The 24,860-nt window shown below is 39.1% G+C and overlaps 1 protein-coding gene across 1 annotated transcript in view; it reads left to right on the top strand.

Moving 5' to 3' along the window:
• The window catches only part of cacna1hb (calcium channel, voltage-dependent, T type, alpha 1H subunit b), a 99,580-nt gene that overhangs the window by 71,489 nt on the left and 3,231 nt on the right, over nucleotides 1-24,860 (top strand). Inside the window, exons 17-34 of the mRNA XM_077205305.1 lie at nucleotides 1,000-1,338; nucleotides 1,666-1,766; nucleotides 1,879-2,002; nucleotides 2,697-2,765; nucleotides 4,095-4,279; nucleotides 5,358-5,484; nucleotides 5,676-5,801; nucleotides 10,564-10,653; nucleotides 15,652-15,844; nucleotides 17,263-17,414; nucleotides 19,378-19,487; nucleotides 20,676-20,809; nucleotides 21,492-21,562; nucleotides 21,705-21,783; nucleotides 22,321-22,442; nucleotides 22,619-22,912; nucleotides 23,324-23,480; nucleotides 23,564-23,721. Coding sequence (XP_077061420.1) covers nucleotides 1,000-1,338; nucleotides 1,666-1,766; nucleotides 1,879-2,002; nucleotides 2,697-2,765; nucleotides 4,095-4,279; nucleotides 5,358-5,484; nucleotides 5,676-5,801; nucleotides 10,564-10,653; nucleotides 15,652-15,844; nucleotides 17,263-17,414; nucleotides 19,378-19,487; nucleotides 20,676-20,809; nucleotides 21,492-21,562; nucleotides 21,705-21,783; nucleotides 22,321-22,442; nucleotides 22,619-22,912; nucleotides 23,324-23,480; nucleotides 23,564-23,721 — 2,631 coding nt within the window. The remainder of the gene's footprint in view (nucleotides 1-999; nucleotides 1,339-1,665; nucleotides 1,767-1,878; nucleotides 2,003-2,696; nucleotides 2,766-4,094; nucleotides 4,280-5,357; nucleotides 5,485-5,675; nucleotides 5,802-10,563; nucleotides 10,654-15,651; nucleotides 15,845-17,262; nucleotides 17,415-19,377; nucleotides 19,488-20,675; nucleotides 20,810-21,491; nucleotides 21,563-21,704; nucleotides 21,784-22,320; nucleotides 22,443-22,618; nucleotides 22,913-23,323; nucleotides 23,481-23,563; nucleotides 23,722-24,860) is intronic.

The following is a 24,860-nucleotide window of genomic DNA, read 5'->3' as shown; positions in this document are numbered from 1 at the left end:
CTCAAGCAAGAGGGTAAGACACAGAAAGAAATTTCTGAACAAATAGGCTGTTCCCAGAGTGCTGTATCAAGGCACCTCATTGGGAATTCTGTGGGAAGGAAAAAGTGTGGCAAAAAACGCTGCACAACGAGAAGAGGTGACCGGACCCTGAGGAAGATTGTGGAGAAGGACCGATTCCAGACCTTGGGGGACCTGCGGAAGCAGTGGACTGAGTCTGGAGTAGAAACATCCAGAGCCACCGTGCACAGGCGTGTGCAGGAAATGGGCTACAGGTGCCGCATTCCCCAGGTCAAGCCACTTTTGAACCAGAAACAGCGGCAGAAGCGCCTGACCTGGGCTACAGAGAAGCAGCACTGGACTGTTGCTCATTGGTCCAAAGTACTTTTTTCGGATGAAAGCAAATTTTGCATGTCATTCGGAAATCAAGGTGCCAGAGTCTGGAGGAAGATTGGGGAGAAGGAAATGCCAAAATGCCTGAAGTCCAGTGTCAAGTACCCACAGTCAGTGATGGTCTGGGGTGCCATGTCAGCTGCTGGTGTTGGTCCACTGTGTTTTATCAAGGGCAGGGTCAATGCAGCTAGCTATCAGGAGATTTTGGAGCACTTCATGCTTCCATCTGATGAAAAGCTTTATGGATATGATTTAATTTGTCAGCACGACCTGGCACCTGCTCACAGTGCTAAAACCACTGGTAAATGGTTTACTGACCATGGTATTACTGTGCTCAATTGGCCTGCCAACTCTCCTGATATAAATATATATATATATATATATATATATATATATATATATATATATATATACTGTTTATATAACATTTAATTAAATTTTAGGTGTCATTAAGTTTAATAACTATCAAAATTCAGTCATCTTGTAAATCTCTTCTATTTTTTCCTCACTATTCTATACGTCAACTTATTGATTTTTGAATGATTCTTTCATACTACACCATTGGTTGCATGCAATGATAAACAGCTACAATTTGCGTGTCTGTTGTAGTCCAGCCTTTGGGGAAGTCGCCGCTCCAGTTGGAACAGTCTTGGCCAGGCCCCCAGTCTAATAAGACGTGCTCAGTCAAGAGATCGCGAGTCGCTGCTTTCTGGAGCAGGACAGGACAGCATGGATGAAAGCCAATCAGATGATGGGAAATCCAGCCGGACCGGCAGTCTGGGCGGAGTTTCATGTCTCGGGTCGTTTGATTTTCCAGAGCTCTTGCAGGTTCCGCGCCCATATTTGGAGTGCAATGGCAGATTAGATGGAGGTTATCCATCCTCTCCAAAAATTAAACACCCCGAGCCAACATCCACACAAGGTGCAGAAGATGATGAATTAGAGGAGGTGGGACCTCTTCTTTAATAATTTTTCATTTTTTCATAATTTAATCATCTATCTATCTATCTATCTATCTATCTATCTATCTATCTATCTATCTATCTATCTATCTATCTATCTATCTATCTATCTATCTATCTATCTATCTATCTATCTATCTATCTATCTATCTATCTATCTATCTGATCCATCACACCAATTTTGACTGGTGGATGGTAAGCTCCCATAATTTTAGATCAAGGCAAGTTTTGCACCACTAACAATTTTTTTTTCTTTGTGTATTTTCCTTTGGCATCTTTCTTCTTTTTATCTATTATTGTATGTTTTGTATAGAGCTGGTGTCTCATTGTGAAGAGACTGTTGGAGCCCTATAAACCCCAGTGGTGCAGTGACCATGAGGATTGGTCTCTTTATTTATTTTCCCCTCATAATAAGTGAGTAGCAACGCAGAACACCAGCCAACACACATATCTACACAACTAATGAATGCTGTGCTTGCACATTCTCATGCTATACACACAGCTCTTTCCCTCTCGTTCTCTGCAGGTTCCGGATGCGCTGTCAGAAAGTCATCACTCATAAGATGTTTGATCATATTGTGCTGTTCTTTATTTTCTTCAACTGCATCACAATCGCTCTAGAGAGACCCGACATCCAGCCCGACAGCACGGTGAACACAATCACTACACTCATTTCTAGCATTTCTTTCATTAAGCTCTATTATATATGTACACTACCATTCAAAAGTTTGTGTTGGTGAAATGTTTAATATTTTTGCATAATCTCTTATGGCCGCCATGGCTGCATTTTTTTTTTTTAATTACTGTAAAACAATAATAGTGTAAAATGTTATAACAATCTATTTATTCCTGTGATGGCAAAGATACATTTTCAGCATCATGACCCCAGTCTTAAGTGATCGTTCAGAAATCTTTCGAATATGCTGACTTGATGCTCAAGAAACATTTCCTAATATTATCAATGTTGTGTTCATATTATATTTGTATCATATATTTATATTTATGTCATATATTTTTGGAAATATGTTTTTTCTGGATTCTTTGATGAGTAGAAAGTTCAAAAGAACAGCATTTATTTGAAATAGAAATCATTTGTTAACAATATAAAAGTATGTACTGTCACTTTTGATCAATCTAATGCGTCCTAAATAAAAGTATTAATCTTTAAACCCATTATCATACTAAAAAAGAAACCCACGTTAAAAAGCCACTGGGTGACTTCTCGTCAATAGGGGAAACATGGTAACATATCAAAGCTGCTCTTGTATTGATCTGTAATGAATTTGGTGCATTTGGTGCCATTTTAAATGTCATTTTCACTATTCACTTATCATTGTTTGACAGGAGCGGATTTTTCTTAAAGTGACCAACTACATCTTTACTGTGATCTTTGTGGCTGAGATGACTGCGAAGGTAGGAAATTAATTAAAAATAATTAATTGATTAAATAAAGGCATACATTTTAGTAACATTTATATTATTTTTCAACCCTCTGCAATGCGAATAAATCACACTCACATATGCAACCAAATTTCATGCTAGGCGACTACAAATGTCATTAATTAGCCAATGGCTAGTAAACTGTACGATTTCGGTTGCCTGTGATTGAGTTAGAGGCAAAAAATAAGTTTAGCTCACATATATAATTTCATTGTCTGCTGAGCTTTACGCACGGTCGCTTAGCTGAGAGCACCATCTGTCGCTTTTTCACACACACACTCAACGTGAGAGAAAGAGAGAGGCTTTTACACATGCCACATAAAGAGAATTGACGCGCTGGATCTATATACAGGGCTCGACAGGACTGCCCGATGGCCAAGAGTTGACAGATCTGTGACTGTCCCGATCGGGCCAGTGCTGTATCGTCATGAAAGTTTATCATTTGAACATGTTTTTTAGCCTTGCCTACTTAAACATTCAAGCGCAAGAAAACGCAAAAGATAACTCATGTGTGCATCCGACAGAAAGCCCAGTAAGCCCCGTCTGACAGGACGCAAATACTGATTCGAGCTCTGTCACGTCTTCTTGCTCTTGAACGGACAATTTCACACACAATTGTCAAAATACCTGTCTTGGCAAATATCCTAGTAGACATAGTCGGTTATGTCTTAAGTGAATGTAACAGTATCAGTATATTGGATGCATTGTCTTAAAGTGACAGCAGCCTAATAAACCAGCTGCTGTCTGTGTTTTTATTGTTAATCAAACTACAAAAGACTCACTGCAAAAAAACAAATTACTCAGTGCTCTTGACTGAATAACTTTAATAAGGATTAATCTATATTTAACGTATACAGTGAAGACTATACCGTTTTATTTTAAATTTGATTACTTTATTAAATTTCTGTACCTAATCTATCTAATCTGTATCTAAATACTGTTAGATCTACCTGAAAAGCACTGTTTATTTAATTTGTATCTTGTTTCTATTGGTTTATTTGTGCTATTGGTTTTAGTTTAATTATTTGTTCTTATTTTATTACGGACGGTTTACTTGCCTTTAATAGTGTTTGAAATGTATATTTTAAATTATATTTGTGTAGAATTTGTTTATTTGCCATTGTTCTTGCATTCCATTCCAAAAAATGTTCTAGCCAATGGAGACTCGAGCTTTAGTATGTCTGTAGAGGGTTGTTTTTATTTAACTTATATTTTTAATATAATAAAACAATAATAATGCAATATGCTGATGACATGTCAGTGATGGTGATGGTTATGATTATTATGCTGTTGGTGTTGTAGGTGGTTTCTCTTGGGCTGTACGCTGGTCCGGGCTCGTACCTGAAGAGCAGCTGGAATGTTCTAGACGGCTTTCTGGTATTTGTGTCTATTGTGGACATCCTGGTCTCACTCGCGTCCTCTGGCGGGAACAGAATCCTGGGTATCTTACGAGTTCTTCGACTGCTCAGAACACTAAGACCCTTGAGGTAAGATTTTCATTGAAGGTATGTGTGGGTGTGTGTATAAATGTCTGGAAGTACATTATGTCCTCTATTGTAGGCTGTTTTAATATTCTTAAAGGGCTAGTTCACCTATATTTCTTCCGTGGAACACAAAAGTAAACGTTTAGCAGAATGTTCACACTGCTTTTTCAATACAATGAAAGTGAATTGGAGCTGGTGAAGCTGCGGTCACGATACCACTATTTCCGGCAACACGAGCGACAGGATGTAGGCTTGTCCAGTGGTGTGACAATATTGAGATACGTTTAACTTAATACAAATGAAGAGCGACTTTCCAGAGCAACAACCAACAGGAGGGAATTCAGTGGAGCTCACGTTATCCGTCACTACATCCTGAGGCAAGATAGAGAAGTTTCCTAAAATGTATGATCTCTGTGTGCATATAGGGGCACGAGCCTGAATGGTTTTAATGAACCTAGATAGACCGCCGCTTTCGCCGCGGATAAATAGCCACGATGGCAAAGAAAACTCGGTCATCTTTTATATGAAACATTTGATGTACTGATTCCATTTAGATGTAGCCTTTTCCTTCACAAATTTTTGTTTGTAGTGGCAAAAATTCTTGATTCACTGTCTAAAACATGAAGCAACATCCTTGAATGTCATTCACAAGCTTTACTAGGCAACCAGTAGTTACTCAATAAAACAAAATGTATCCCTAATAAAAAAAATGTTTAATAGTGTTGCTGTCCATGGTGCTGAAACCTTGAAAAATGTAATATCTTAGTCAAAAAACTATTGAAGCTTTTGAAATATTGATGTCGCAATTACTCTTTTTTACTCTTTTTTTTCTATTCCATGGCAGAATCGAGCTTCCATATGTAACTGTTCCACTACACATATTTGAAGAAAGACAGACGGAGATATATTCTGCTGAGCAGACTATTCATTTCAAGGCTAACACTAGAGCACATCTCATCTCGTCAGCTTGTTGTGCAGCTCTGAGCCTTTATATTAACAGCCTCTTTCTAGTTCAGTGGTTTTGCTTTGAGTTCAGATATTGTTGCAGCACTAAATATGCATTTCTTTGTGTGTTTGTCAGGGTCATAAGCAGGGCCCCCGGACTGAAGCTGGTCGTTGAAACATTGATCACATCTCTCAGACCTATTGGAAATATTGTATTAATCTGTTGCGCTTTCTTTATTGTCTTTGGCATTCTGGGAGTTCAGGTACACACATGCTGCTAGTGTCTAAATTACTTAAAGAATAAAAATCTGAATTAAGTTAATTTTTATTAACTTTTATGAATGATTGTATTAATTAAATAGACCTTTAGTATGTCAGAGCAGTTGTTTGCTTTGTAATTATCAGTTAATTGGCATTAATGCTGTCTAAATGTAAGGTATTTTTATTTACTCAGCTCTTTAAGGGGAAGTTTCATCACTGTGAAGGCTTTGACACTAGAAACATCACCAATAGATCAGAGTGTCTGCAGGCTAAATACAAATGGGTCCGTAGGAAGTACAACTTCGATAACCTGGGTCAGGTAAGACAATCACACTTACACACACATATATAGACATAGACATTAAGGGGGAATTCATGAAGAATGAATTATGACCACTGATAGCGTCTTTTATTTAAAAAATCAACCTTCTCATTTGCCCTTTTTCTAAATCCATTATATTTCAGATTCAGGTCACACAAGCGCATTTCATCAAGATGACAGGGTTCTGGTGGACAGTGTTTCTTGTACCTGTTCAATTGTTAAATTTTTTTTTTTTTTTTTTAGTTTAGACCTTTAACTTTAATTCCCTCATGTAATGAATTAACATTAAGTCTGACATCCAAAATGTTTGATTTTTTCCCCAAAAAATATTTGAATATCATTTTCACAGTTTAAATAAATGCAAATTTTTATTTTGTCCACATTCTGTCAGTACTTTGTTGTACAATCAGCACACCCATATGTGTGTGTGTGTGTGTGTGTGTGTGTGTGTGTGTGTGTGTGTGTGTGTGTGTGTGTGTGTGTGTGTGTGTGTGTGTGTGTGTGTGTGTGTGTGTGTGTGTGTGTGTGTGTGTCTGTGTGTGTGTGTGTGTCCACATTGTGTCAGTACTTTGTTGTACAATCAGCACACCCGTATATATGTGTGTGTGTGTGTGTGTGTGTGTGTATATATATATATATATATATATATATATATATATATATATATATATACACTCACCTAAAGGATGATTAGGAACACCATACTAATACTGTGTTTGACCCCCTTTCGCCTTCAGAACTGCCTTAATTCTACGTGGCATTGATTCAACAAGGTGCTAAAAGCATTCTTTAGAAATGTTGGCCCATATTGATAGGATAGCCTCTTGCAGTTGATGGAGATTTGTGGGGTGCACATCCAGGGCACGAAGCTCTCATTCCACCCCATCCCAAAGATCCTCTATTGGTTTGAGATCTGGTGACTGTGGGGGCCATTTTAGTACAGTGAACTCTTTTAAATGTTCAAGAAACCAATTTGAAATGATTCGAGCTTTGTGACATGGTGAAAATTATCCTGCTGGAAGTAGCCATCAGAGGATGGGTACATGGTGGCCATAAAGGGATGGACATGGTCAGAAACAATGCTCAGGTAGGCCGTGGCATTTAAACGATGCCCAATTGGCACTAAGGGGCCTAAAGTGTGCTAAGAAAACATCCCCCACACCATTACACCACCAGCACCAGCCTGCACAGTGGTAACAAGGCATGATGGATCCATGTTCTCATTCTGTTTACGCCAAATTCTGACTCTACCATCTGAATGTGGTGGTGGGTGAGTGGTGATGGCCCAGTGGATAAGACACATGCCTTTGGTGTGAGAGACCTGGGTTCGAATCCACTGTGAGACACCAATGTGTCCCTGAGCAAGACACTTAACCCCTAGTTGCTCCAGAGGCGTGCGACCTCTGACATATCTAGCAATTGTAAGTCGCTTTGGATAAAAGCGTCAGCTAAGTGCATAAATGTAAATAAATGTAAATGAATGTCTCAACAGAAATCGAGACTCATCAGACCAGGCAACATTTTTCCAGTCTTCAACTGTCCAATTTTGGTGAGCTCTTGGAAATTGTAGCCTCTTTTTCCTATTTGTAGTGGAGATGAGTGGTACCCGGTGGGGTTTTCTGCTGTTGTAGCCCATCCGCCTCAAAGTTGTGCGTGTTGTGGCTTCACAAATGCTATGCTGCATACCTCGATTGTAACGAGTGGTTATATCAGTCAAAGTTGCTCTTCTATCAGCTTGAATCAGTCGGCCCATTCTGCTCTGACCTCTAGCATCAACAAGGCATTTTCGCCCACAGGACTGCCGCATACTGGATGTTTTTCCCTTTTCACACCAGTCTTTGTAAACCGTAGAAATGGTGGTGTGCGTGAAAATCCCAGTAACTGAGCAGATTGTGAAATACTCAGACCGGCCCGTCTGGCACCAACAACCATGCCACGCTCAAAATTGCTTAAATCACCTTTCTTTCCCATTTTGACATTCAGTTTGGAGTTCAGGAGATTGTCTTGACCAGGACCACACCCCTAAATGCATTGAACCAACTGCCATGTGATTGGGTGATTAGATAATTGCATTAATGAGAAATTGAACAGGTGTACCTAATAATCCTTTAGGTCAGTGTGTGTGTGTGTGTGTGTGTGTGTGTGTGTGTGTGTGTGTGTGTGTGTGTGTGTGTGTGTGTGTGTGTGTGTGTGTGTGTGTGTGTGTGTGTGTGTGTGTGTGTGTGTGTGTGTGTGTGTGTGTGTGTGTGTGTGTGTGTGTGTGCGTGCGTGTGTGTGTGTATATATATATATATATATATATATACCGTAAAACTTAAAATAATAGCTGAGTCCCAAATAGACGCCTGTCTCTTTTACACGCCTGGTGTGACGACAGGTTTGGGTAAATAAAGGCCGGTCTCAAATAGAGGCCGGATCTGTTTTTTAGTTTGGGGTTGTATTTAATCATCTAAAACCCGTCAGATCGTCCGCTTTTTGGCAGCCGCCAAAGCAAATTTGTGTCCCGCCAAAGCCTTTTTTGATCGGTGAGTGATGTAGGCAGGGGCGGAGTGGGACCAAAAAGTCTACCGGGAAATTTCATAGAACACCGGCCTAGGGGTGTTTCGTAGAACACCGGCCTAAAAAAACTTTTTTTGCAAGAACTTCTTGCAAAGTTATTTTAAATAGATTAAGAAAGCCACCACTACTGGTCAAATCTATAGTTAGATTGATTTGTTTAGATCCAGTGAAGTTGTGTCCCACCACATTTTCTCAGGATCGATGTTGTCCCCCACCGCTTTTTGAAACATTGAGGCACGGATGTACTAATACAAATAAATAAAACATCTCCAGTTAATTAGCAGAGCATTCATTTAGTTCGCTATACGCTTATTTCACGCAGCCGTTATTTTGAAATCGAAAGCGAGGCTCCGGTGGGATTGGGAAGAACCCCGGAAGTAAAGATAAACAACAATGCCTTGGACTACCAACCTGAAGTACATTTTTAGAATAACTAATTTCTACATTAAACACAACAATACGCCATCGCATTCGCGACTCTCCTATGATTAAAGGCGACACTTCCGGTTTTCTTCCCACCGGAGCCTCGCTTGCGATTTCGAAATAACGGCTGCGTGAAATAAGCGTATTAAATAAGAGATCTTGCGCTAAAATGTGTGTGTGTTTTTAAATCAAGCTGAGCGCTCGTTGCCGGGCGATCGGTTGTCATGGATACATAGTTCTCTTGTGACGCAGAGCGCTGTCTTCACTCGGACGCGCGCTTCAATCTATCGCTGTTGCAAAGACTCTCTAATCATTCCGGTGAAATCACAAAATAAAATGCAGTTAATGCACACACACGTGTCCCTGCTTGATATAGACTGTAACCACTGATGAACATATTCAGTTTTGATGAGAGAAAAAAAAACTATACGGCTGCGGATTAGAACCCGTAACCTCTGACACGCTTGGCAAATGATCTTCCACTAGACCATTTAAGAACTGAAACTGAGTTTGCGGATCGATGCATTTATTTACGGGTTGAGCAAAGAGGCTGTACAGTTTGAGCAGCGGGCAGTGGCCGCACACCAGGCCGCTGGATGGTGTTGCTAAGAACTAAGAAGCAGACAAGCAGTGTATAAGTAGCCTATAACTATTATCAGACCGGCCCTCGCAGCCTCGAAAAACTACCGTCCCACCGGGAAAAATCCCGACTCTCCCGATTGCCACTCCGCCCCTGGATGTAGAATAGAATGACTGCTGCGCTTGACAGAGCGCAAACGAGCAGAGAGAGCGCCCCGGCCGCGCGCGCGATAGTAAAAGTTCGGAAAACCGCAGTTTCACGTCACGTGATCATTTGGAGATTTTTAGGGATTAGAGACTCTGGGAACAACATCTCAATGAACAACATCTCAACACTAAATTATTAAGGCCTGTCTCATATAGACGCCTGTCTCAAATACAAGCCGGTGCAGTTCGACGATTTGGGAAAATAAAAGCCCGGGCTATTATTGGATGTTTTACGGTATATAATATGAGGGAAGAATATAACACAAAACTTGCTTAATGTATTTATCTGGAAAAAATATATATAGCAAAAAAAAAAAAGGTAAACTACAGCTACTGGTTTTATTTTACTATACAAAATGCATAGAAATGGAAAATCCACTATGCATAAAAAAACTAAAAGCTCACAGGAAAAAGCATACATGACTTCAACATAATTAGTTATCAATATTTTGTTGGTTCTCTCTTGTTTTTGCATGTGTTCGTAATTTCTTTGTATGACAGACTGGCCAGAAATTATGTCTGCGCAATTTGGCATGTTTCATTGCGTTATCACAAATAAAAGCACAACTAAGCAATATGCTTACAAAATGTTTAATAATAAATAAAGTTTTAATTATATTTCAATAAAGGGTGAAGATGTACATTTTCCTTGGCCGGACATATTGCCAGTTTGCACAAAAATAATACGTTTCTTATTTTAATTAGAAACAATGCAAATAGATTGTGTTTAAAACAAGAAAAAACAATCAATAGAGGAAAAACTTAATTCAGTATTAAATTCAACAAATAAGTGTTGCTTGCTTTACAAGTAATTTTAGTATGCTTAGATTTTTTTCCAAAAAAAATTTTTTTTGCTGTGCAGTAGCCTTCAACTGAGCAGAATTATGTTCATCTCACCTTCCCCTTAATATTTTACAGTTATTCATATTGTTGACAATGATACAGTAATATTATCTTATTTACATTAAATCATTTTATCTCTGTTTTGCAGGCACTGATGTCATTATTTGTCCTGTCATCTAAAGATGGTTGGGTCAGCATCATGTACGATGGCTTAGATGCTGTGGCTGTGGACAAACAGGTGTGTGTGTGTGTGTGTGTGTGTGTGTGTGTGTGTGTGTGTGTGTGTGTGTGTGTGTGTGTGTGTGTGTGTGTGTGTGTGTGTGTGTGTGTGTGTGTGTGTGTGTGTGTGTGTGTGTGTGTGTGTGTGTGTGTGTGTGTGCGTACACGTGCGTACACGTGCGGTGTGGAAACACTTACGCCTTACTCTGAATCTGTCTGTTATAAGAAAAGAAAAAACTGGCACCAGGAATTGTTTTTTTTTTTCACACAAGCTCAAGTGACACAATCACAAAAGGCAGCAGCGGGCTTTAGGTAAAGTGAGTGTTTGATTGATTCAGCTCTGAACTGAAGAAAAAAAGGGAGAGAGAGATAAAAATACAGTGGAGGACACCAAAATGAGCAGATTGAGGAGGAGACACAGAACATTCATCATTTAATTCCTCTGAGAGGTCTTATACTCACACACACACACACACACACGGACAGAAACGTTCAGTCCACGGACAATAACAGACTCAACACAACTAGTTTATATAGTGTCCTTTATCTTTTTGTGTGGTTAAAAATACTAATTATGTTGGATATACAATAAGACAAGTACAGAGTTTCCATTGCATTCTGCACGTTCTTCCCGTCACATTTTCATGTCTTTGATTTCTTGCTGATTGGCTTCTTTCTCTCCACTTTCTTTTCCTCCTGACAGGTTTCCCCATTTACATTTTATAGGGAATGCAACTTGTAATTACTTTTATGTTCATAGAAATTTTAATGAAAATTTCTAAATACTGATTATGCATGCGTCATGTTAATGCTGATTGCTGTGTTAAGCCAATATTCAAGTTTTTAGAAACAAGGGTGCCTTCACTTTAAAATGAAAAAAAAAATGTTTTTAATAGAAAAATACTGTAAGATAATAAGACTTGATTTCAGAGAAACTATTATGGAATTATATTACTTGGTATTTTTTTAAAGAGTTTAATACTGTTTTATTCAGAAATCTTGCATTAAATTGATCAAAGTTGACACTAAATGTATTTATAATGTTACAAAAGATTTCTATTTCAAATACTGTTCTTTCAAAGTTACTTTTCATCAAAGAATCTTAAAAAATGAATCACAGTTTCCACAAAAATATTTAGGAGCAAAATGATTTTCTTCATTGATAATAATAATAAGAAATGTTTCTTGAACAAATCAGCATATTAGAATGATTTCTGAAGGATCATGTGACAATGCAGAATGATGCGGTTTTAACCATCACAGGAAAAAATTACATTTAAAAATATAGTAAAATGCAAAACAGAAGTTTTATTTTAAACACAAATCTACAGTATTTAGATAGTTTTAGGCTTACAAATATTAGTGTTTAACCAACAAAGACAGCTGGTATAATATTCTGACTATCTGAATATTATTAATTTATATTGGTACATGACATAACCAAACTAAAGTAATTATGAATGCTACGAAACGATCAAGCATCAAGCTTTTGGAAACAGGAGCAGACAGATTATTTTTTAGAAGCATCAAAAGAACAGATGAGTGAAAACATTAAAATCCCCCTGTAGTCAATAATTATATCCCTTAAAACTAATTTTTGATCACCAAAATTACATATTTAATATTTAAACATTTTTTCTATGAAAAAAAATTCTTCATGCCTTAAAATTGTGACGATGTTCGGGTGGATTGCCCTCGAGTTTCACTAGAGGGTGCTCCACCCCTGCACTGCCTTCCCTGGGACTGATCATGCACACACCCTGAACTGATTTCACACACACCTGTTTCCACTGATCACTCTCACACCTGCATCGAGTTCCTCACGCAGCTCCGCACTCATTTATACTCCACTCTAACTATCACTCATTGCTAAGTCTTGTTTTACTGTTGTGGACATCACCAAGCTTTTCCTAGTCTAGTCCTGTCTGTGTATCTGACCCATCGCCTGTTTCCTGGATTCCGTCTTGTCTGACGCCTGCCTCTGTCTTCCCGCCTGGTTATCGGACTCTGAGTATTGCCTTATCTCCTATGCTGTGTTTGCTGTCTGTGACCCTTGCCTGTCTGACTACCCTCTAATAAACTCACGCTGCGTTTGGATCTACCTGTGTCTGGTTGTATCATGACAGAAGACTTAGCCATAAACAGATCCAGCAGCATGTCAGCCTTGTATGCCTCCCAGTCAGCCAATGCGGATCTGATCGCTGTACACCGGGATCAGCTGGATCAACTCACCTCGTCATTGGAGAGGTTGGCCAAGATGGTTCGCGGTCTTCAGGTTTCCACACCGGGACCATCGCAGACTCAACCTGTCTCCACAGTTGTCAGCCCTGAGCCAATCCCAGTTCCACGCCAAGCTCTCCCGGTAAAATTCGACAGCAAGGTTCCACGTCGAGCTTTCGCAGCAATACCGAACACGGATACGGGAGCTGAGATTATGCGACTTCGTCAAGAGGATCGATCGATTAAGTGGTATGTCAAAGAGTTTGTTAAACTGGCACGTTTCACGATAATGAGTACCGGATGTTTAATGGTCTTTTTCCGCGGAGGGTTATCTGAACCGCTCCGGTCACTGATGCCCATTCATGATCCCCACGGTACTTTAATGCAGTATATTGACATGGCCCTTCTACTGAGGGGTTCTGCTCTCGCTGTGAGTAAGATGGAGAAGGAGCTCCACGACGCCACGGCATTCACCGAACCAGGGTATAGTCATGTCACGCCTCGACGAGCTGGAGAATCCTCACGTCACACCTACCATCAAAGCTGCCATCGGATCGGTCTATTGCTACCCAGGACTGGTTTCCAGCATGGCTGATCCTCCACTGATCTCAACGCGGAAGTCCATAAAGGTCGCCGTTCCAGGGTTCCTTTCTGCCGAGCCAGAGCTTCACGTCAGCCTCGACGAACCTGAGCTTCGCGTCAGCCTCGACGAACCTGAGTTTATCGTCTGCCTTGACGAACCTGTGCTTCACGTCAGCCTCGACGAACCAGAGCTTCACGTCAGCCTCGACGAGCCAGAGCTTCACGTCAGCCTCGACGAGCCAGAGCTTCACGTCAGCCTCGACGAGCCAGAGCTTCGCGTCAGCCTCGACGAGCCAGAGCTTCGCGTCAGCCTAGACGCACCTGAGCTTCGCGTCAGCCTAGACGAACCTGAGCTTCGCGTCAGCCTAGACAAACCTGAGCTTCGCATCAGCCTTGACGAACCTGAGTTTAACGTCTGCCTTGACGAACCTGCCCTTCACGTCAGCCTCGACGAGCCAGAGCTTCACGTCAGCCTCGACGAGCCAGAGCTTCACGTCAGCCTCGATGACCCAGAGCTTCACGTCAGCCATGACAAGCTTGAGTTTCACGTCTGCCTAGCTGAACCAGAGCCTGCTACCGAACTGCCAGAGCCGCCTGCAGCCGAACCTCCGAAACCTTTAGTGAAGCCTGCAGCCGAACCCCCGAAGCCTCCAGTTCCAGTCTATGTCCCTGTAGGTTCCCCCAAGTATTTTTTGGAGGGGGGCAGTAGAGGCCACGAAGGGACAATGAGGGGCGTGCCACCGTGGTCTCCTGAGGGGTCGTCTCTGCCGTGACTGCCCGTGAGGTCTTCACACCCAGGGAGGCCTGAGGGGGCCCCACCCTGGCCATTGGTCCATCCTGTTCCACCCTGGCCTTTGGCTCATCCTGCTCCGCCCTGGCTGCCATCACGTCCTGCTCCGCCCTGGCTGCCATCACGTCCTGCTCCGCCCTGGCCGCCATCACGTCCTGCTCCGCCCTGGTCGCCCACGCTCTGCGGCCCGGGCCCGCCTTGGCTACCTCCTTGTCCCGTTCCCCTGCACGGGCCTGGCCCTCCGTCCCTCCCCCAGGATCGTCTTCACTCTGCCCCCCACCTGGATATTCTTTGGAGCGTCTGGAAGCCGCTCCTTAAAGGGGGGGTTATGTGACGATGTTCGGGTGGATTGCCCTCGAGTTTCACTAGAGGGTGCTCCACCCCTGCACTGCCTTCCCTGGGACTGATCATGCACACACCCTGAACTGATTTCACACACACCTGTTTCCACTGATCACTCTCACACCTGCATCGAGTTCCTCACGCAGCTCCGCACTCATTTATACTCCACTCTAACTATCACTCATTGCTAAGTCTTGTTTTACTGTTGTGGACATCACCAAGCTTTTCCTAGTCTAGTCCTGTCTGTGTATCTGACCCATCGCCTGTTTCCTGGATTCCATCTTGTCTGACGCCTGTCTCTGTCTTCCCGCCTGGTTATCGGACTCTGAGTATTGCCTTGTCTCCTATGCTGTGTTTGCTGTCTGTGACCCTTGCCTGTCTGACTACCCTCTAATAAACTCACGCTGCGTTTGGATCTACCTGTGTCTGGTTGTATCATGACAAAAATAGCTTGAATGTAACTCTACACCCTTGCCTCATTTAGTATACGCTGTTCCATGAATATGCAAATTAGCCCCGCCTCCACTCACTCACACCAGCTCAGAGATCCACTTGTCGACGATCACACATTGACCTGATTGGTTACAAGGTAGTTTGTGACGTCAGAAACACCAGCGATTTTAAACGCGTTTTTGAGACTGTCTTTGGTTCACAGCAATGGGGTTGACTTATGACTTTACACATGGTTTGTCTTAAAGCACATTAAAAACACCACATAGACATATAAACAACATTAAAAACTTTATTTTTAAGACTTTTAAGTCTTATTACCTGCATTTTTCAATTCCTGAAAATTGTTGTCAGGGATCTGAATTAGTAAGTTTAATTACTTAAATGCAGCAAAATAAAAGGCAAGAGCTAGCTAGCATTTCCACAAACGAATAGTATGAAAAATATGTGCAAGTTTAATATAGCATATAAAGTTTATATACTTAGTATATAAATAAATGTGCTGAAGCACACAGAAATATTTTTTCAAAGTGTACACATGAACATTTCCTTATGACAATTACACCTCTTTGATCAATGTCATCTCCTTATATCTAAATGATTTCTCTGTTCTTCTTTCTTCTCTCTTTGTAGCCCATAAGGAATCATAATCCCTGGATGCTTCTGTACTTCATCTCCTTCCTGCTGATCGTCAGCTTCTTCGTGCTGAACATGTTTGTAGGCGTAGTGGTCGAGAACTTTCACAAGTGTAGACAAGACCAAGAGGAAGAGGAGGCCAGACGGAGAGAGGAAAAGAGAAAGAAGCGCATGGAGAAGAAACGCAGGAGTGAGTGTGTGTTTTTTGCAGACCGTGTCGTAATGGGACAATGCAACAAAACGTCAGTCATTTTCCTGCTGTTACTGAAAGCGAAATTCAGAACGAAACAACTAAATGGATTTTGGGCCATTTTTGTACTTTTTTGCCACTTAAATATTGACCAGAGCAGAGGGCAACAAAATATTTTGTGGCTTGTCACTGCTGGTTAGGATAAAAACTAGCATGGAACAGACTGGTTTTATTGCTTGTAATTTTATTGAATCACACATGGTCAGCACAGTACAGTTTGATTGCTGCTGTGTGTATTAAGCTTGTGAAATAGACTATTAGTATTGATTTCCAAAGACGTGTTCTTCAAAGGCCCATTGACTTTGCTTGACTTCAAAACCACATAACCAGCATTTAATTAGACAAGAGACACGTAATTATAAGTGAGAGTAAAAACATTTACTCTTGCCTCAAATCCCACTTGAATCCTGTGCTTTAGTAGTTTTACTAGTGTCAGGTAACAAGGTTATTAAAACAATGGGGAAAATTTTAAACAATAGCTATAACTTTCTTACATATTACATATAGGGACCAAAGCCACGTTTAGGGGTCAAAATGTTGGCCTACTTTAGGACAGTAAGCCACTGCATAACAACAACCCAGAACCCTTAGATTTACATGAGTAAGCATTACTGACAGTACTGTGGTATATATCAAAGACCATCACTACACCATGGTATCGCCACAGTACTGAACTGGAAAGTGACTTTGCTAGCTGTCTCAAAACCTCACTTGCTCTGCCTCTTTCTTAAATGCACACAAAGCTTCTCTCAAAGACACCTTGAGCAGTCGTGAGCAGTGATGGATGTGGGGGGACGCTTGGCTTGACATTTATAACATCCCTCATATGACTCGACTGTTTGCAAACTGTGATTACATGCACACACATACACACACACACACACACTGCCACGTTAGCAATTTACTGGCCAGACAAAACTGGGTCAGTGTGCTTGTGTTTAACAGGGACCACAAAGTAGCCTATACAGTACACTAACAACACACATTCTGCCTTTGAGTTATTTCAATGAAATGTTGCAAGTCTTGTGAATATTACCATCAAAGCATTTTTAAACATAAAATGTTTGCCGTGGATGTTCACAGCATCCCATGATTCAAGATGAGTGCGTGTGTATGTGTGTAAGTACCTGAATGACCTGAATACACCCTAATCAAGGTGCTCTGTTGTTGTGTGTGTGTGTGTGTGTGTGTGTGTGTGTGTGTGTGTGTGTGTGTGTGTGTGTGTGTGTGTGTGTGTGTGTGTGTGTGTGTGTGTGTGTGTGTGTGTGTGTGTGTGTGTGTGTGTGTGTGTGTGTGTGTGTGTGTGTGTGTGTGTGTGTGTGTGTGTGTGTGTGTGTGTGTGTGTGTTTGTCTTGTAGAGGCCATGCAGAGACCGTACTATGCAGACTACTCTCCAACACGCCTCTATATTCACACGCTCTGCACTAGTCATTATCTGGACCTCTTCATCACCATCATCATCGCCATTAATGTCCTTACAATGTCAATGGAGCACTACAAACAACCCAAGGTTTGGTGTATTGCACACACACTGCTTCTGCGGGGCAATGGCATGAGCAATAGGTTAACAAAGCCTGTTTGCAAAAATGCAAACAGAATTTTAGCATTTCATGTTTTAAGTCAACATATGGCCACCCCTGTTATTTTAGTTGTTTAGTTTATTTTAGTTATTCAGTCTTTTATCATTACTATACAATCTTATTTGTTGATATTTTTAATTAGATTTAGTATTTTTATATTTTTTTTTGAGTAATTTTGATGTATGTTTTAGTCATTTTATTAGTTTTTTTTTAAACATGTCTATTTAATTAAATAGACTTATTAATTTATTTCACCTTTAAATGAAAATTTTAATTTGTTCCCTCACAACTAACTGAAATATAATAAGTTTATTTATATTTCTGTTAATGTTCATTTCAATGAACATAAATAACTTTGTGTTTTTAGTTTTGGTTTTAGTTAACAATAACAACACTGGTTCACACCCACTTTACTTCCGTAATCAGATGTATTTCAGAGTGGGTGAGACATGATTTTATGCATCTGGAATTGATTGGAGTTTCATAACAGTTTAGGTGTGTTCGACTGCGCAGACCAATCGGCGAGAGATGCCGCTTGCGGTCGGGGGAGGAGTTGAAAACGGAGCCGTCAAGTCAGACAGTTTCTGCTTCCCGTAGTGACGCTCGCGCGGTGTTTGCATACTTTAACACAGATGAAGTGGATTAGATGCAATATTTGTCAAATACATCATGAAGCAACAGAAACACTTTTTATATACTGCTTAACATTAACTTTTTTTCTCACCAGCCACTGTGGCTAGCGATTTTCCAAAGTTACTAGCCACTTAGCATTTTCACTGGCCACAATTTTGATATCAATACCATGGGGAAAAACTGCCATATAGATATTTTTTGAATATTATCTCATAATTTGGCAGCAGGTTTATTGGGCTGCTGTCACTTTAGGACCTGACACACGGATCAATTATACTGTTACACATGCGTTTTCTTTCTCAACTGTTTATGTTCACTTAAAACATAACTGACTGTGTTTATGTGAATTCTAGCCATTTTCACAATATTTTGTGTGTATTTGACAGTTTAAGCACGATAAGCAGCGAAAAAAACATCGATTTATTACTGAGAGGCGGTTTATGTGCCGCACTTTGAGTGCTTGAGCACTTTTTCACCACATTGCACTTAGTTTATTATTTTAGATTCCTTTAAAAACAAACTACAGTTGAAAAATGTATATATATAAAATTCAACCCCTCAAAGTGACTAGAAGGACTGACTGCGTTACACGCCACTGCTGAAATACACCTGCATTTGGGTTGGTGTTAATGCCAAGCCCAGCTGCTTAATACGGCGCCATCTGTACAATTTTATTTTGATTTAATTTTAATTTTATTTTGATAAACATGACATAAATATAAAATTATGGTTATATAAAAAAAGTTTACGGATTTGTGAACATTAGAGGAACAGAAGGTGTCAGAATAAACACGATGTCATCGTAGAATCTGGCCAATCGTGGAGCAGCGTGACGTCACCCGAGCTTGTGCAGCTGAGTCAGTCGTCTGCTCTCGTTGTGCTTTGATGCCATACATCACAGTGACATGGCGTCGGCTCGGGCTGTCTCAAGCCAGACAACATTTCTAACCGGCATGTATTCTATTTCTAACCAATCTGTCTGTGCATCGCTGAATGAAGTTGAACACACCTAATGACATCAGGCCAGGGGAAGGGTTGAAAAATAAAAGGGCTTGGTGATGTCAAACGAAAAGGAAAGTTGTTTCAGAGGCAGAGCTAGTTATTACATTTTGATGAAATATTTAAAAACAAGATAACATGCACTGATGGATTATATGACCAGGATCATATCAATAAAATGGTCAATTTTGATTTCATGTTTAATTCAAAGTTTAATATTCCAGGTGTCTGACTGTCACTGTTTATGTCTGTGCTTCTCAGTATCTTGATGAAGGTCTGAAATACTGTAACTATGTCTTCACGCTGGTCTTTGTGATCGAGGCTGTGCTGAAACTGGTTGCCTTTGGCTTTAGGAGATTTTTCAAAGAGAGGTAAGGCTCCCTCTTGAGGACATAATGCAGAGATGCAGTATCTTTCACTTGTTAGTAGTTTTCTTAAATTGACATTTCAGCATGGGTCTGTTGACTGTTCTCATCACAGAAGTGAGGAGAAAACAACTGCAGTCAGTTTAATTTCACTTTAATGGCGTGTTGCACTTCAGAACTGCTATAACTGAATGCAGTAATATGCTCTACTGTTCAAAAGTATGGGTTTTGTTTTATCAAAAATACAGTAAAACCAGTACTATTGTGAAATATTACAATTTAAAGTACCTTTATATATATATATATATATATATATATATATATATATATATATATATATGATTTATTCCTGTGATGACAAAGCTGATTTTCAGCATCATTACTGCAGTCTTCAGTGTCACGTGATCCTTAAGAAATATGCTGATTTGCTGCTTAAGAAATATTTCTTATTATTATCAGTTGAAAACAGTGATACATTTTTAGCATTCTTTGAATGGAAAGTTAAATGGAACACTATTTATTTGAAGTAGAATTGTTTTTTGTAACAATGTAAATCTCCCTACTGTCACTTTTGATCAATTTAATGCATCCTTGCTAATGTACCCTAACTTTGGAGATTGTTATTCTGTGACACGGATTCACAGTTATGAGTAGTCTGAATTTAAAGTAAAGATGGATGGTATCTGTGATGAAACTGCATCTTGTTTCAATGAAATGAGATGATAGTTGCACATAAATATTTCAAGTGTCAGTCATTGATTGAAAGCCTGTCGCTCTGTCAGAATCGGATGTCATGCAAATGCAAATACTTGCGACCCATGTTCCACTATAGTATCAACTCACTGTTTTAAGTGCCTATCATAGAGAAAGGTTGCATGGTGTCGTGAATAATAATGAGACAAGGTCTTCTCATGAAAAATTATGAGACACCACTGAAACATCCTGTGACGTTTGACAGAGCCCAGAAAGTCCCTAAATGAATTCCTCTTTATAAATCAAAAATACTGGATGCTAATATAGTCTTCCATTGTCATTCATGTTCTGTGGCCCTTGAAGCTTGAAATTTCAGTGTTAAAGAAAGACCTTTCCTCAGGCAGTCTCTAATGGTCAAGTGTAGCGCTTTCCAAGAATATTAAATGGTTTCACAGGACCTTGTCTTCATCTCATTTTGTATTTCTGTCTTTCTTCTGTCAGGTGGAATCAGTTAGACTTGGCAATTGTTCTTCTCTCCATCATGGGCATCACACTTGAGGAAATTGACCTGAATGCCTCTCTACCCATCAACCCAACTATCATACGCATCATGAGAGTGCTGCGCATTGCCAGAGGTAACAAATACACAAAGACACGCACATGCCAGCCATGACTTATGAGAAATAAAGCAATGCCTTAGATGTGTCAAGAGTGAGAAGAAGTTTCCAGATTTTCTTGCTCCTCTAATAAAAATGGGAAATTTCGATTTTTTTTATTTACACTACCATACAAAAATGTAGGGTCCTTAAGATCTTTTTGGAATTAAATGAATAATTTTATTCAGCAAGGACACATTAAACTTTTAAAAGTGATATTAAGACATTTATAATGTGTTTTTTTTTTTTTTACTTTCCATTACATTTTTTTAAACATTCTTTTTTTTTCACAAAAATATTAAGCAGCCCAACTGTTTTGAACATTGATAATAAGAAATGTTTTTTGAGCAGCAAATCGGCATATTAGAATGATTTCTGGAGGATCATGTAACTGGGATAATGATGCTGAAAATAAATATTACTGTTTTACTGTATTTTTGATCAAATGAATACAGCCTTGGTGAGCATAAGAGACTACTTTCAAAAGCATTAAAACATCTTAGAGACCCTAAATAGTAATTTTGAATGGTAGTGTATTTTTTTTTATATTGTGCTAACAGATGTTTAAGGACAGAGAGGGTTTATGGCATGTAATGTTAAAAATAGATTTCAATGATTAAAATAGGAATGAATTGTAATATAAAATAAAATTCCCTTTCAGTGTTGAAGCTGTTGAAGATGGCCACAGGAATGAGATCTCTTCTGGATACAGTAGTTCAAGCTTTACCGCAGGTCAGTGCGTTCATATGTTTGTGCTATATCTTTTTTTATTTGTATTGTGGAACTACAGTACTTCATCGATACCTTACTGTACGTGGCCCCAGATGGTACAGTATATACCTGGCTTTATTCTGGTGATGTTCTGGTTCTCTAGGTTGGTAATCTGGGTCTGCTTTTTATGCTGCTGTTCTTCATCTATGCGGCACTGGGAGTTGAACTCTTTGGGAAACTTGGTCGGTATACCTTTCATTTCCTGTTATCATACACTGCCGTTCAAAAATTTGGGGTTAATAAAACTTTTTAACTGCTTTTGAAAGAAGTCTCTCATTCTCACCAAGGCTCCATTTTTTGATAAAAAAAAATTCAGTAAAAATAGTGGTACTGTAAATAACTATTTTCTATTTTTATTTTAAAATGTAATTTATTCCATGATGGCAAAGCTGAATTTCCGGCATCATTACTCCAGTCTTCAGTGTCACATGATCCTTCAGAAATCATTCTAATATGCTGATTTGCTGCTCAAAATTATTTATGTTTTTCAGGTTTCTGATGAATTGAAAGTTCAATAGAACAGCATGTATTTGAAATCTGTAGTAACATTATAAATGTCTGTACTGTCACTTTTAATCAATTTAAATTGTCCTTGCATGAATAAAAGTATACAGAAATCCTACAGATCCCATGCTTTGAATGGTAGTGTATGTTGTTGCATAACACAAATAAATGCATTTTTGAGGTGACGTATTAAAATGAATGTTTTTTTAAATCAGAATGCACTGAGGAGAGCCCATGTGAGGGTTTGAGCCGACATGCTACATTTCAGAACTTCGGCATGGCATTCCTCACTCTGTTCCGCATTTCCACGGGAGACAACTGGAATGGAATCATGAAGGTATTTTGCAAACCATGAAAAATATTCATGCTGCATGTTATAAATACCTGATAAGAGATGCCGATGTTTAATGTTAGCTCTTAATTGGTTGTCAGATTATTTGTTGCCCACATACAGTACATTATCAGGACATTATCAGTACATAACTCAGAATTTATGTTTCTGTGTGTGTCTAGGATACCCTGCGGGAATGTAAAAATGACAAATGTCTGAGTTACCTTCCGCTTTTGTCACCTCTGTACTTTGTGACATTTGTGCTGGTGGCACAGTTTGTGCTGGTGAATGTTGTGGTCGCTGTGCTCATGAAACATTTAGAGGAGAGTAACAAAGATGCCCGCGAGGAGGCAGAGATGGAGGCGGAGTTGAGGGAGGAGCTTAAGGGAAGCCGTAGACAAAGCTCCGCCTCTATGGGCGGAGTCATTGGGCTGGAGGGTACAGCTGTTAAAATGGAGACTCTCTCACATGAACAGGTGAGTTCTATTAGATTAGATTAATGCTAAAGTTATTTTAGATATGTTTAAGATGACAATTTTAAATAATATTTTAGTATAATATAAAATAAAAACATGTAATATTTTTATTTTATACTGTACTTAAAAAGGCTAAATGGTGTAAAAAAAAAATATTATGCCTGAAAATACTCTTATAAGTAACTAGGGAATACATAGCCCTATATGCAAATAAATGTATATATGTATATCATATATTTAGGGCTATACATGGTTATTCCATTCTATTACATCTTATTTTCTTTATTTGTCCCACCAAATTGCACTAATCTGCCTTCCATGCATTGGATTTTTAGACACTGAAACAAATTTCTATAGAAGTAAATCTTGCATTTAAAGCGCTCTTATCTTAATGATCTGTTGTGTTTGCAGGGCAATGAACCCAATTACGGCAACTTCCTGACAGTTGGGAGGCCGTCTATGTCACGGATGCTGTCCTTACCTAATGACAGTTACATGCTGTATCCTGTTAAGCCTGTATATGGATCCGTTCATGAGAGATTCTCCAAACAGGACTCTACACTACCAGGTGACAAAACTAAGCCAGTCCTGGCTGTTCATAACACACGTATAGAGAGAGAATATGACCTAAAGCTGTCGGTGTGTTTTCAGGCTCCTCTCTTTCACTCGGGACCCAGTCCTGTGAAGATAGTGCCGTAATGCAGGTTCCAGGAACTGCATCTCAGACAAGCCTGGCCTCCATTCCTGCTGTCCACCCTCTAAACCGAAGAGCGAGATCTAGCAATGCCTTCAGAGCTCTAAAGAGACAGGTACCACAGTAACTCTCATCCTGATGTCTGTTTGTGTATGTTGGGGCTGACAATAGATTAAATCAATTAGACTATTAGGTAAAATACACTTTCTTTTTTTTCTTTGTCACGTACGAAATGCAAAATTTGAGATGTCAATTATGTGAATATTTGTATAAAATGTCAGACGTTCTTACTTCCATTGGACGATTCTCAAATCATGATTTTACACAAGCTGAGTTGGTGCTGTCATCGTTAAAGCAAGAGACAAACCAAATACTAAAACATTCTGAAATTAATGTTAAAGGAATAGTTCACTTAAAAATGAGAATTCTGTCATTATTTACTCACCCTCAAGTTGTTTCAAACCTGTATGAATTTCTTTCTTCTGCTGAACACAAAGGAAGATATTTTGAAGAATGTCGGTAACCAGACAGTTGGTGTACCTCATTGACTTTCATAATAGGAAAAAAAAAACTATAGAAGTCAATGGGGTCCATCAACTGTTTGGTTACCAACATTCTTCAAAATATCTTCATTTTTGTTCAACAGAAGAAAGAGATTCATACAGGTTTGGAACAACTTGAGCGTGAGTAAATAATGACAGAATTGTCACTATTAAGGTAACTATTCCTTTAATTGTTACACTAATATTATAATTCAGATTTTAACTACATATATTTATTATGTATTTAATTATATTAATATAATTTAATGTAAGGTGTATTAAACTACATAAATATAAAATATTATAAATATTGAATATATTATTATCTTAATACAAAAAATATATAAAATATGTACACAATTATTTGTATTAATTTAGATAATGATAGATTACAGTAAAGTATTTTTATATATTTATATAATATGTATATATATATATATATATATATAATTTATTTAAAGTATATATATATTAATTAATATAAAAGGATATTAAATATAAATATATAATTGAATATATACATTTTATGTGAACTCATGTACTATTATTTAGAAAAATGTGAAGCTAATCTTTGAGGAAGAAAAAAAAACACCTCAGTTTTATTCAGAGAAAACAAAAATAAAATTTGGTGCAGATGCTGCTATTTATGTGGCTAAAAAGTAAGATGAAATTCTGATAGCTTTTTATTGTGAATCAATGAACATATATTAAT

The sequence above is a fragment of the Siphateles boraxobius genome, unplaced genomic scaffold (assembly GCF_051911475.1).
Source record: "Siphateles boraxobius isolate OS27281-9 unplaced genomic scaffold, OSU_SipBor_1 53, whole genome shotgun sequence".
Taxonomy (NCBI): Eukaryota; Metazoa; Chordata; class Actinopteri; order Cypriniformes; family Leuciscidae; genus Siphateles; species Siphateles boraxobius.
Note: the sequence above shows the minus strand (reverse complement) of the source record. Positions and strands in the feature narration are given on the sequence as shown.